At 35.6% G+C, this 14367-nt stretch overlaps 1 protein-coding gene across 1 annotated transcript in view; it reads right to left on the reverse strand.

Moving 5' to 3' along the window:
- Positions 1-14367, reverse strand: part of LOC140154486 (adenomatous polyposis coli protein-like) — a 131220-nt gene that overhangs the window by 12819 nt on the left and 104034 nt on the right. The window contains 3 exon segments of the mRNA XM_072177056.1: positions 2565-2682; positions 4067-4573; positions 7754-7945. Of these exon segments, the coding sequence (XP_072033157.1) occupies positions 2565-2682; positions 4067-4573; positions 7754-7945 (817 nt within the window).

Consider the following 14367-nt stretch of genomic DNA (forward strand, 5'->3'; position numbering starts at 1 on the left):
ACACGTACGTCACTACCAAACTTGAGATGAACCAAATTATAGTTAATCTAACAGCAGGTTAGTAGGCTAATGTTTATGGATATAAATCCAGTAAGTCAGCTCATTTTTGTCACTCTCTGTCATTTCTGTTATGAGGGGGAAGTTAATATCTATGTACACACTTGTAAAAAAGCCCAAATTTTCACATGATGTTTATTAAGCTTCAAAAACTGTCATCAAACACTAATTTCATTCCAATAAAATTGTGAATGCGAGACATAAATTGTACATCCATATCTAATCAAAATTTCGGTTACACATTTTATGAGGTGTTTCTCAAAGCTGCACAATTATAGCTCTATCAAATTGAATTATTCCCAAAAGAGATGATCTACACCTACAACTTTATTCAACTCACAGATTGTAGTTGATTTGCTGATAGCATCTAACTCTACCAGTTCACTGCATGTTTAATAATTAAAGTACAAACCAAGTACACTGCATGCTAAAAGGTATTATCTTTCTCTGAATGCAATCAAATGCTTGCTACAGTGGCTGCCCTGTGTTGTTTTCAGACAACTTCATCGTAAAAATTTCGTAAATATTGCAAACTATATCAATTTTATTTCAAACATGATAAGCAACTGTTTGTGATTTTTACTTCATGGTTTGAATTACCAAGACACTCAAAAGCTGCTTTCCCAATTCTTGACATTTAGTTTACATCAAATATGATACAGCTTTGGAAAATATAATGTTGTTGGGCAGGAAAAACCTCTTATGGCCCCTGAACATGTTTAAAACAAAACAGCCAACAGGTTACATAGGAGGTTTTGCTTTAAACATGTTCAGGGGCCAATGACACATAGGAGATTTCTCCTGCCCAACAACGATAATTGTTTTGCTATAACTGTTTGATTTTTATAATAATTTTTCTAACATACATTTGCTTATGCACTGTTGATTAGAATAAGATCAAGAAGTGAATCAATTTTAGTAAAATTCCATCTTGCATGAAAAGTCAATATATCAAGAAAGGAGAAAGACAAATGGTGACATGGATAGACAACGTCACACACTGAGCTAGGATGAATTTCAATCAGCTCATCAGAGCAACTGCAGACTTAGAAAAAAATATGTGTCCCAAGAGTAATCAGCATGTCAGTCTAACAGCCATCAACACACAGCACGCAGAGAGATGTTGACTTATTAGCTTACCAGTACATTCAAGCATATGCCTCAACAAATCACTTAAAAAGACATATCCATGTGCACCCTTTTTGTGTGTAGTTTGAGTTTGGTAATATTTTCATAATTATAATGTTTTACACTATAAGCAAATTGTTTTCCTTTTCATTATAACACATTCCATATTTCCCAAACCTATCTACTTAGATAAGTATTATTTTGGCACATATTTAATTTTGCATCAGCAAATCAGGGTCAGAAACTCGGCGAGAATCCATTCTCGCAAAGATTCTCGTCAACAAAATTGCAAGAATCAAATAAATGAAAAGCAGAAAACATGTACCGTAAGAACATCCCACTTCAAAACTGGTTATAGTTTAAAGGCATTTCTAGGTAAGACAGAAGGCCTTATCAAATAATGGAATGTATAGGAGATACATTCTTATGCCATGGAATAAAGACTGAAATACTACATTGATCATGAATTCTAACCAGCAGTGGTCAATATCTTCCATTTCATAAGTAGGTCAGCTTAAGGCACTTCCTGATTTGGATCATATTAAGAACAATGCCTGCTGGTCATAAAGATGACCGATTGGTTTGGGCCTCAGTCTCCGGGTTATATTATGGTGGTTCGTTAAACTATTAAACTGCAAGTAAAAACTCTGTGGACCTTGTCCGGGCACGTTTCTCCATAAATCTACATCCCTTGCAAAAGTAGAGTAATTTATCAATAGTTCAAAGTAAATGCCAGTTGTGATCTGAGAGCTGCAATGGGTTATTTAAGTTGAAATCCATACACCCTCTCCCATGGAAGACATGACCTTAATTTCCCACAGGAGGAGTGTGAATTTCAAATGGAATTACCTGAATGGGTAGCTCCATTTGAAATCCACACTCCCTGTGTGGAAGATTAAAGCTATATCTTCCATAGAGGGTTAATGGATTTCAACTGGGATAACCCCATTGCAATAAATATCAAAAACACTAATAATACTAACAACTTTTTAAAGAAAAGGATATCTTCATGTAAAATTCTATCAATCATCACAAACAAATTAATGAGACATATTATATGACATATACTACAGCTTAGCTTACTTTGTAGAGTACACTTGTACTGATAATTCATAAGTCATAAAATATACCAACAGGTTGCAATGTACCAATGAGTCCTGTGATCCACTGGGGAATGGGGAAGAGGAGAATAGCATCCTCTGCCCCTTTTGACTATCACTGCCATGTGTATAATCCCTCTCAAGCCACCCATCATTTTTAACCATACAGCTCACATCTGTATGGCTATGTATACAGATGTAAAGTTTAAATTATCGACACCATGCTAAAACCATCATCACCCACCCAGATAAAGTACGATTCCAACCCTTTTTGCTTACCTGATTGTCTCATTGCGATACAGCTGTCTTGCGAGCTAGACATAGCAAGTAATGTTCTAGACATGTCATCCTTGTCGTGTGTTCCCAGCATTGACAGTAATGAATACACCATCTCAACCTGTAAGATAGAAACATGCAAATTACTGGCATAATTGGCACATTTTATGTTGCACAAACCTTGAGCAGGTGGGCTCGCATCACTCCAATAAATTTCATCGCCATATACACTAAACATTTTGAGAAAACTCTAAATGTCATACATACTTGTACATTATGTTGTGATTACTACAAATCAAAGTTGATTCAGTTGACCAAACATAGCCACATGTCATTTTGGTAAATAAAAACAAACATGCCAAACTGTTCCCTACGGCACAGCTCGTGTGGTTCAATTGCTCCATCTCGACAAGTTCCCGCCCATGTGTGCATCCAGTGTCTCTAGTAATGGCGGCAGTGTATGCGGCTATAGAGTAACAACACACAAGTAATGCACCCACACAGATTGCAACTAGCGGAAATATATCCTTGCACATGTATGTATGTATGCATGTCCAAAGTCAAAACATACTGTACCTATTGACAGAGTAATTTGTGCTGGAATCCATGATATAAGTAGCTGCACTGCAAGTCAATAATTTCAAAATTGTCTCATTTTCTCCTAGCGGCAAGCAAGTACAAAATACTTCAGCGGTAACTGCGCAGCGACTTACTCTACTTGTTACCAGAGCATGCCTAATAACCAATTACACATGTTGGGAAATATTGGATACTTTCTAAGATGAGCCAAAAAAGGAATAAATTATTCACATGCTTATAAAAACTGAGCCAAACAGAAATGATGAAGCGGGTTTTTGTAAGGCTACACTGATCAACACGCTCCCTAGGTAAATGGTTGATCTTTCAAGTCAGACTTATTGGGCCCGACCAAAGTGGAACGAGTGCGAGCGAGTGTAATTTATTACTGCAGCTTAAAGGGGTATGCTTAAGAGATGAAAAAATACATTTTGTCAATATCTATCATTTTGATTTTCCAGTTAATATCCATACTTCCTACTAAATGCAATAACTCACGGGTGTCAACGGCAGACGACAAGTTTTTAAAAAATATTCAAAAATTCTTAAATTTTACATTTTCATGACCATATTTGGAATCAGCATGACAAATGCATTAAAATTAGTACAAACAAGCCTAGTATTGGTTTGGTGGTTATTGAGATAGCTCTTGGTATTTTGAGAAAATATCTCAAAAGTTCAGCATTAAAGCAGTATGGGTGTCATTAAAGGGGACAACAAACAATGTATTCTGATATTGAATTATATTCCAGAATATTTATCATTTTTATCTATCTTTAAAGCAGTACCAAATTTGTAATACGAGCTTAAATACAATGAGAGGAATGAGAATATTTTGTTTTGCTAGTGGGATGAATAAAAAGAGATGAAAATTACAATATTATAATTCCAACAAGTTATTATTTAGATATCCCACCAAGTTTACTCACCTTTGTTCCGAGTTGATTATTTTGATGCGGTCTTCTCACACCTGCTGAGCAAGCAGAACTACTAAAACTCATCACGCTGGCAGTCTCTTGTTCAGTTCCTGGTACAGTCTTTAAATGTTTGGGATGAATTGGTATCCCAGCACCAACAAATGGCCATGTTCCATGAAACATCGATGACGGAACTTGCACTGTTCCAGGCACAGTGGCGCTACCAGACGTTAAACGCTGGACTGTACCATCAGCCGACAGGTGAGCATATACACTGTCTATATTTGCTGAGGTGGTGGTAGTGTCTACATATACACCATTGGGAAGACTAGCAGGTGTAGGAACTATCTTGCCTCCATCTTTCTGATCTGATGGTTGATCGCTATTATATATGTATTGCTGCTGGTGCATCAGCTGAGTTGTGTCTGTGGTGGGTGTGATCTCATCTTGTTGTTGATCATTTGCATTGGGTTCAATCATCCCTGTAGTGCTGTCTCCATTTATCAGGGTGGATTTCTGCTGTAAAATACAAGAAATATTAAAACAGTTGGTTACATATGACTTCTGGTTCTGGTCAAATACTTCCCAACACTTCATACAAAAGCAGACGAGAAAGAATACTAACAGGGGTTTCCATAAAAGTATGACTACACCTGGAAGCTAGATGCTATCACTTAGTGGAATGGTTCAGTGATAGTACAGACTTTTAGCTTCTGGTCACAAGTTAAAACCTGGTTTTATTACTGTACTGCCTGCTTGAATAAGGTACTTCACCTCTACAGCCTCTCTCTACCTGAAAAGGTGTAGGGATACACTGTATGCAGGGAAGGCAAACACCTGCAAGCTAGATGCTATCACTTAGTGGAATGGTTCAGTCATAGTACAGACTCTGACTTGTGATCACATTGTAGCTTCTAGTCACAAGTAAAAATCTGGTTTCACCACTGTACTTCCTACTTGAGTAGGGTACTTCACCTATACAGCCTCTCTACCTGAAAAAGGTGTAGGGATACACTGTATGCAGGGAAGGCAAAGATACTCAACTCATATTGCGCTAGAACAGGAGCAGATAATGCACAAGTGTCTGGGCCCCAGAAAAAAACTTAGCAGAGATAGATTCAGGTATCAATAGATTGTATTGAATCAAGCATTCATAACAGGATGCATAACACACTGCCACTGCTCTTAGCATAAATAGATGCAACTTTTCAATACATAATATGGATGATAGCAAGGGAGGAAAGATCACAGACCATTTATGATTTGAACCTGTGACCTTCCGTTTGCTCTACCAACTGAATAAGTTTGGCACAAAGGGTTTTGCTTTTAATCAATGGGTAAAACCGGGGGTCGCTGATTTTATTCGATGCTGTTTATCATTAATGTTAAAAGAACTGTTATCTGCTGATAATAATACACTGTCTGAACCATCTGTTTAGAATATTTTTGATTCCCTCTCTTTGTGACTTCAACACATATACATTTTTGTAAGTTGTCAATCGTCTTTGCTAAAACTAACATTATGATAATTGAAATCATTGCCAAAGGCTTCATTGAAATTTTAATCTGCCAGGTAATATAACACCCAACTAAACATTAAATATACATGTTCATAAAATCTAAGGATAACATGGATTCCTCAATCTGTTTAAATATAAATCCTCTATGACTCACAAACCAAATGGATAAGATATTAGAATGACAAGCAATATGAAATTAATGTGTTATATCAGAGTGGTATCTCCAATGATGGTTCAGCCTTGTTAATAATTTACATAAACTAAACACACCTGCTAGGAAAAAATGTATAGTTGTCAAAAAAAATGCAAGTGATAATTTTATTAATTCAGCTGTTATCTTATCTCATACACAATGCACAGGTCAATGACATCAATTGCATGATGTGTACTGATGAACTGAGCACGCTTGTGCAGGTATCATTTATGGTACCCATATATCCATGATCTGTATAAATTTGTCTTGTTTGAGTAAAATTTGTAACTCAGTCAGTAGAAATTGGGGAATGAGGCTATTTCATATGACACTCCTAAATGAATATTGATAAATGATTCAATCACGTCGGAGTAGAATCTATATGCATGCTAAAATTTATCAAAGTTATATAATTAAATTCTTGATTGCATTTAATCATATTGAATTGAATCAAATTGAATTAATTATACCATCATAACCATAATTTACATAAATTTGATAGTTTTTTTAATGACTGGTTCCCCATACTTATCAAGTTTTCAATATTGCAGAAGATGGACCAGAAGGTAAAATACTATTCAAATGACTATAATTGTTACAATATGCCATCTACATTCATGTGCAATAACCAAGCAAGACGACATGAATAAATTATTAATGCATCATAGCATTTATCCATTTTGGTTATAACTATGTGCATTTTCCTCTTTTGTAATAAATAATGCGCATTCTTCCATGACCTAATGTAATATACTTGTAAGTTAATTTAATGAGTTGAAATTCTTAATGAGTATACTCTGTTGATTGACATCCACTGATACTAAATCACATTACTGTATCCATAGTGATCTGCAAAATCCATGATATAGAGTCTTCATGCAATGGGTAGAATCTATCAGTTAACTAATGATGCATTAAAAGTAGGTGACAGCTGAAAATATTGTTGCTAATCATAAAATGATGTTGAATTAAGAGAGTAAGAAAAAACATTCATACGTAATACAATCATATAATGAAAACACGATTATCACTGAATTCAAAAATATCAGCTAGCTGGCAGCCACTGAATTTCAATCAAACATTTTCATAGTGCAATTCCTAACATCGGCTATGATTACATGGAGAATGTTAAGCAGAAGTGGTTCAAGGAGGACATTGCCTCCTCTCTTAAGGAAACTTAAATAATACTCATCTGGTCAAATAAACAACTCCAGAGACAGGATTTGATTACAATTTCAGGCCTTTCCTTTTCCATCCATCCTTGTATATACCATCCAGGATTTTTTTAAAGATATAACAGGGTTTGGTTTGTCTACTTAATGATCCAGATTAAACAGACTTACACTTGCCAAACTTCAGACAATCTATTTTTTAAGAGATTAGACTTAAAAAGAGTCTGGACTCTTGAATAGCCCAGTGTGTAAATATGCCATATTAGTTTGTCATGCATGGGGACCAAATTTGTGTACCTCTAACATTTGTGTCCTGAAACCTGAGCGTTACAAAGGTGTGCATATGTGGCGCCTCATGCACAAACGGGACAATGCATTGCACATAGAACGCAAAGGCATGCACTTTAAAGTTTACAAAGGGCATGCATGGTGAAATGATACGGAGGTACACTATTTTGCCATTCCATTTAAAATCGACACTACCCCTGTGGAAGATTATGAAATATCTGCCACAGGGGGAGTATGAATTTCAAATGAAATTAACACATTTAGCAGCTCTGTTTGAAACTCACATTCCCTCAGGATGAATCTTTCTCAGAGGATGTATGAAATTCAAATGGAACTGCCTAATGTGCTCATTCCATTTGAAATTCATACTCCTCATGTGGCAGATATTTCCAAAATCTTCCACAGGGGTAATGTAGATTTTAAATGGAATGGCCCAATATAAGCAACAGGAAAACATGATAGAGTACAAATTCTGTTAGTCTAATCTCTCTGCAGCTATTACACTTTCCATTATTTTGATATTCACCTTGGCTTCTTTCTCCTTCCTCATCTGTTGTAATTGTTGCATTTCTCTTTCCATCATACATAGCCTTCTCATCCTGGCCTCGTGTCTGGCGGCCATATCTTCTGCTTGTCCCAATCTCTCTTGCATCATCTCACGCAACTGACGAGCCTCGTACTCCAACTGTCTACGGGCCATGTCTGTCTGCAGTGAATACTGAAATGACAACATCAAAGCGAAATTGGTCAATTATTGAATATTAACTGCAACACAAAACAAGATCAAAAATATACTCATTGAGATTTGAGATAACAATGAAATGTAGAACATGGATATGTAAATAATTGATAGATACAGATTAGATGGATCGTCGAACACCTGTAAAAAGATTGTGAACAAAAGACCTTATGGTTTTACAAATTAACATTAATTATTAACATTGAACATTATCCTGGTTTGATAAACGATATGAACTAATAAAATACAAAAATATATTTATACCGGAAACATTATTTAAACTGGTGGTTTACAAATGGTAACAAAACACCAGCTGTAAATAAAACACCAATTGTAAACAAAATGCCACATGTAATAGAACACATAACAATAACAAACACATCCGATACACTGCCTCAAATCATGATGAAAAAGTACAGCACTGTGACTGAATAGTAATAAACTGCAATAAATGCGGATTGAAACGTAATCAAAATTAGTCAGTCAATTTGCATATATTCCCGTCTATAGATTTAACAGCTGGTGAGATGAATTGCGTCATATCTAGATGCCTGTAAGAAGAATATAGAATTTTTAAATTTAACATTTGATCAATTACTGCTTTTGGGCAGACACACCACAAGATACGCACAATATTAAATTATACGACAAGACACTACATATGAAAACTATTAATGTACAAAAGAGAAAATATAAAACACATTGAAAGCTTTTAACATTCAAACATGTTACCATGGAAACCACACATCCTATTCAAGCAGAGTTCATTGACCTTCAATATTTTACATGATGCAACTGCCTCCTGGTATGGAGTTGTACTAACCAAATGCTACATCATTATTTCCAAAACAATGTAAGATTATTACAAATGATATATTTCAATGCCAACCTTGCGAATTGATTAGAGTTTAAAATTTCCGTAATTATTTAAGACAAAATTGCTTTACAACATATTATGAATAACAACAGAGAACAAATCACTAAAATAAATAATGTAAAATAAAAGTGTGGTAGCTTTTAAGATATGCAAGTCATTTTTGAAAATAATTTGCAAACTTTGTAAAATAATTTTGCTGCACTGACATAAACCTGGTGTCCTGTTCAATTTCCATATGAAGTAGATGGCGAGATCTACTCATCCACTGTATTAGTACTATCTCCTTCCTCTCAAAAATGTAGGTCAACATCTTGTAAATCCTTTTTAAGGTCACAAAAATATTTGCCTTGCAGGTCAGTTCTAATCTTACAGTTCATTTCTGATAAAATCACGTTTCTTTTTAATTCTTTTTAGGCTAAAAAAACTGAAGTTTGTTTCCCATAGGCTGTGTGTATTTCTTTTTTGGAACAATTTTACCGCATTCGGTTTTTTTTTCAATTTGAGAAATCCAGAAAACAGCCCTACGTTTTCAAGCCAAAAAAATTAATGTTAACATTTAAAAAAAATTGTTCTCATCAATTTTGTTTGACAAGCAATATGAAATCCATAAATCCTATCAAAACCAATCTATAATTATTATAATAAAAGTTACAATTTCATATCGATCCAACTCTGCACTGCTTTTGATTATTTACATATTTGTGATTTGAGGCAATAGTTACCATTAAATTAAAAAAAAATACATTTCGCATTTTGGTCTTCAGGCCATGTACAGGAAACAAATTTTTTTTTCTTTTTAGCCGTAGAAGATTTATATATTTAGTCCAATTAATTGCAAAAAACACAGATTTTGCATCCATTTTTTAAAGTGAATTTTATTCTAATCAAAAAGCAATATTTATCAGCTTTTGAATATCTATTGATAAACTTTTAATTAAAACAATCAGAATGTAAACAATTATTATTTTTAAACTAAGAAAAACATACTTTCATTATTACCCCTATATAATTGGACACAACACACGCATCCATATTGTACAAGGCGGAATAACGCTGCCCTACATGAGAATTAACAAGCATACAATCTTTCATGGTGGTCTCCACTCCGCTAGCAGCTAGCCCAACCTCGTTACCGACAATATATAAGCCATCCTCACTGCTGCATTACAGTAAGGTTATAAATAGCCCATTTGGCAACTGCCGCACATGCGTACAAGTGATTACTCCACTACTTCACTATCTGTTTTGCGATGCGTCTAGAACTACTGTCCGACGTACGGTCCTTGAGAGCTAATTAAACTTGTCCGGTTTGACGTAAATTCGCAGTAAAGGCTGTCGCTATAAACAGGCAAATATCCACTGGGTTGAGTATGATTTAGTCCCAAATGGTAACAAAATGGGTCACAATGCAGACATTTTGATGAAAGGATGGAGCCATGTCATGAGACAACCTGTCCTAGTCGGAGTCAAAAGATGCACTAAATAACACATGGTAGAATCTCATGCTTGGGAAGCTTTTGGTGTACTCATGATTCATAATAATAAAACTCACTTGTGCGTGGATTCACAGAAATAATTAATATTCACAGAACTTTGTGTGGGTTTTAATTTTAATAATGATATTGACAGGCTGTTCTATTACCACAATTCTGCTGTAATTAGTAGGATATTAAATACTGAACATTGATTTACATATTGAACATTGATTTTCATTTCATAAAATCTTGTGATCAATACTACGCCAGTTTTAATCAAAATGTGGAAAGTGTAATGTGTAATGTGTATGTTAGCAACTGTGATCTTTAATGTCAGCAGAAATGATTTGGTCAATTGTTCACATTCAAAATATTTCTATTGATATCAGGGAAATTCACACTGATAGGAACTTATAAGGAACTGATTTTGAATGACAATTGGATTCTTATGAACCTGATTCGAAATTTATGAAAACATGGATCTTATGGATCCAAATAAAAACTAATCTGTTAGCAAAAAACAAAACCCCAAATACAAATGTTCTTTGGAACAAACAAGTGAAGGCAAGACACATGATGTGTTGGTAAATCCCACATTTACACAAAATCATGGCTCAAAAAATTCACATTTTGGAAGATATTTTGAAAGTGTCGTAAAAGAAGTGAAGCATGCTTCACTTGGGAGTCTTAAGATCAGCCAGATTAGAGTTTACAGGGTACACTTACACATGCACCTTATTTTCAGTCCTCCCTTAAGCAAAAATGCAATGTCAATTGCCATGATGTAAGCAAATATTCCAAACATAAATTCATAGCACAAATTTCTTGGAAAAATATTTCTAACATTTGGTCAGCTCATGAATTCTTAGGGCAACAATAGCCCTTTAAGAGCCACGCCTCATACTTCATCATAACCAAAAAGGATGATTTTATGTGGAGCTTGCATGGTAAAATGACAGTATGAAGAAGGATGAAATGTCAGCCCAATTTATGAATGCACCGCTGGTTGTTTATTACATAGATGCGTGGAGATCCCGTGGGATACGTGCGGCGTGATTCACATTATCACTGATGCACTTATGTATAATTCATATTATCCATTTAGGTTTTCATGTATTGCAGAATATAAATTTGTTAGGGATACAATAGAAGAAAGCTGCTTTGATAAACTTAAAGTAGATTAAGTATTGAGGAAACAGGTCTTAAGGAACCGATTTGAAACTGGGAAGGGTGGGTTCTGATATGGAAAGAATGTCAGTCATAAAGATATAATTTGGAACACAAAGTAATGGAAAGTAGAGCTTAAAAGTACCAATTACTGTATATAACATTTAATACCTGTTTGGATATACAAATTAAGCAAACTAGATGTTGCAGAGCTAAAAATTCCCACATTTGAACAAAATTGTGGCTTTTAAATAAGCTCACAACATGATACTTGTGGTTGGATTTTATGGAAATAGGACCTGTAAGAACTGGTACATGCTTCAACAGGGGATCTACAAACTAGAACATGTTTTACTAAGTGTCTAAATAACTGCTAGAGGCACAAACAAGACTTTCTAACCCCAGTACATTCATATCTTGTCAACAGTGAGGCTTCTTGCCCCTAACAGATTACAAACAACATGTTTGTTGCAGTGGCCTCTCTATAGACTTTACTTATAGAATCAGTCCTGATATGGCACAACAACGTATCTCCAGATTTACTATTTTGAGAAATGCATACTTAAAGTTGGGCTCTGACGTTTTAAAAATATCTAATGCATGCTGTTACTATGGAGTTAGAAATGTGCATCATCTTTAATTTCTTTCTCATTCAATTTATGAGTGAAATTAATAAATTTTGCAAAAGAAATAAGTGATTTTGTAAAGTTTATTGCTAACAGTGCATCCCATGTTTTTTTAATTTAGCAGAATGTGTCTCTGCTTATGTTTAGATTTATAATATTTATAATGCAAAACAGTGTTACATGGTCATTTGCTAAAAAGAAAATTCTCGGTGCAGCACATTTAACCGAGTTGTTTTGTCACATTACATTGGTAAAAATTGCCAAATTAGGCTGAGATACACCAAGCTACCTTTGAAATGATATGAATTTGTTTGCAAAGATTGTCAGAAATGAGATTGTCCCAATTTACCCAGAAAATGCAGAAATACTCAAAAAGTCCAAATTTTGAGTTAGCCGTTTTGGCATGTCAGAGCCGCAATATGCTTGAGAATGAACAAATGTAAAATACAGATGCTCTAAATCCTGTGAAACTCCCGTCTAAATGGTTGGACAGAATTCTAGCTAATCTAATATCAGATTTCAGATTAGATATGGGTATGATTAAAACCATAGAGCAGCTCACCATATTCATCATGTGACCATATGAAATATTATATAAATAATACAACTAGCCACGACTTGTAATCACAACTGTCACTTTGCTTATTACACGCATCAATTCTCCCCTTTCTCACACTTTGAAAATATTAATGGCATATAAGGATACCCATCATCTGCTATGCATAATATAATATAGGAGGCAGGTAATAGGCTGACCTAGTTGATCATAATATACATTTCATCTTGTCAAAACCAAAAGTTATTTACTGACCTGACAGTTTCGACCATCTTGGACGATGATCATCTCAGAGTGATGTTTTTCTCTCCACCTTCTGTTTACCAACAGAGGCGCACCAGCGCCCAGAAGTGGGTCGATCACGTGGCTAAGATAATGGGCCCCTCGTCTCTGTTCATTGTGTTCGGTGCTCTCTTCCGTATCCAGATGGCTTCTCTTATACGGCGGGCTCCCGAATTACATTCCTTTTCAAGTACTTGAGCATCTTTCCAGTTAATCACATGATTTTGTTGAACAGCATGGTCCGCGATAGCAGATTTGGACTGTTCGCTAGCCGACTGTTTTCTTGTTTGACGAGTAAATGTTCCTTTACTATGGGCTACTTTCTCAGTTTCTTTTTTATGCTCTTTCAATCTTGTTTCAAAACGCCGCCCAGTTTCACCAACATAAGTATTATCACAATTTGCACAAGGAATTTCATATATGCCGTCCGTGGTACTCATGGGGTCTCTTTTGTCCTTTGGATGCACCAACATTTTTCTTAAAGTGGTGTGTGGACGTACTGCAGTGGCTATGCCGTGTTTTCTGAATATGCGAGTGGCTGTTTCTGTCATTTTTTCAACATAAGGTATGATCACAAGTCCTTTGCTTCTTTCCGTGGAATTTTTGTTCTTACTTTGCTTTTTAGCCTGTTTACATTCCATCTTGCGCTTGACATGGTTAAAAGTCCACTCGGGATAGCCACAATTCTTGAGTGCGTGCTTGATTTTTCCTTCTTCTTGCTCTTTGTCCTCCTTTTCTGATACAACACTGTTCATCCTGTCCAACAGTGTGCGGACCACGCCCAGTTTATGATGAACGGGGTGATGAGAAGCAAAATTTAAATACTGGTCTGTATGTGTAGCTTTCCTGTAGACCAGTAGCTTAACAGAACAATCAGGTTTGCGCACAATCAACGTGTCTAAAAACGGTATGGATCTTTCTTGTTCTTTCTCGAATGTAAATTTGATACTGTCCGTGGGGTCCGTTTGATTGAGGTGTGTGGTGAGATTTTCAACTTGATCTTCCTTTACAATTTCTAAAATATCATCCACATAACGCTTCCAGAGGCGCCGCTTACAGTCTAAAGGCGCTGTGGCTATCGCTGTTGCTCCAGAAATTCCAAATACAAGTTCGCGACAACTGGGGAAACCGGGCTACCCATAGCCGCACCAAATCGCTGCTTGTATATTTTTCCACGAAACAGAAAATATGTGGTGGTAAGTACAAACTTCAGAAGATCAATAATGTCATCCACCGCTAGTAGAGTCCGTTTGTGCAGAGTCTTATCCTGTTGTAATCTAGCTTTGATGACATTAAGCGATTCTGTCGATAGGCGTATTGGTAAAAAAAGCGAGACGACGTCCATGCGAGTTAAAATTTCTCCTTCCTCTATCATGACTTCTGCTAAACTTTCCGCTAAATCCTTTGAATTGGTGACA

Source organism: Amphiura filiformis, chromosome 1 (genome assembly GCF_039555335.1).
Source record: "Amphiura filiformis chromosome 1, Afil_fr2py, whole genome shotgun sequence".
Taxonomy (NCBI): Eukaryota; Metazoa; Echinodermata; class Ophiuroidea; order Amphilepidida; family Amphiuridae; genus Amphiura; species Amphiura filiformis.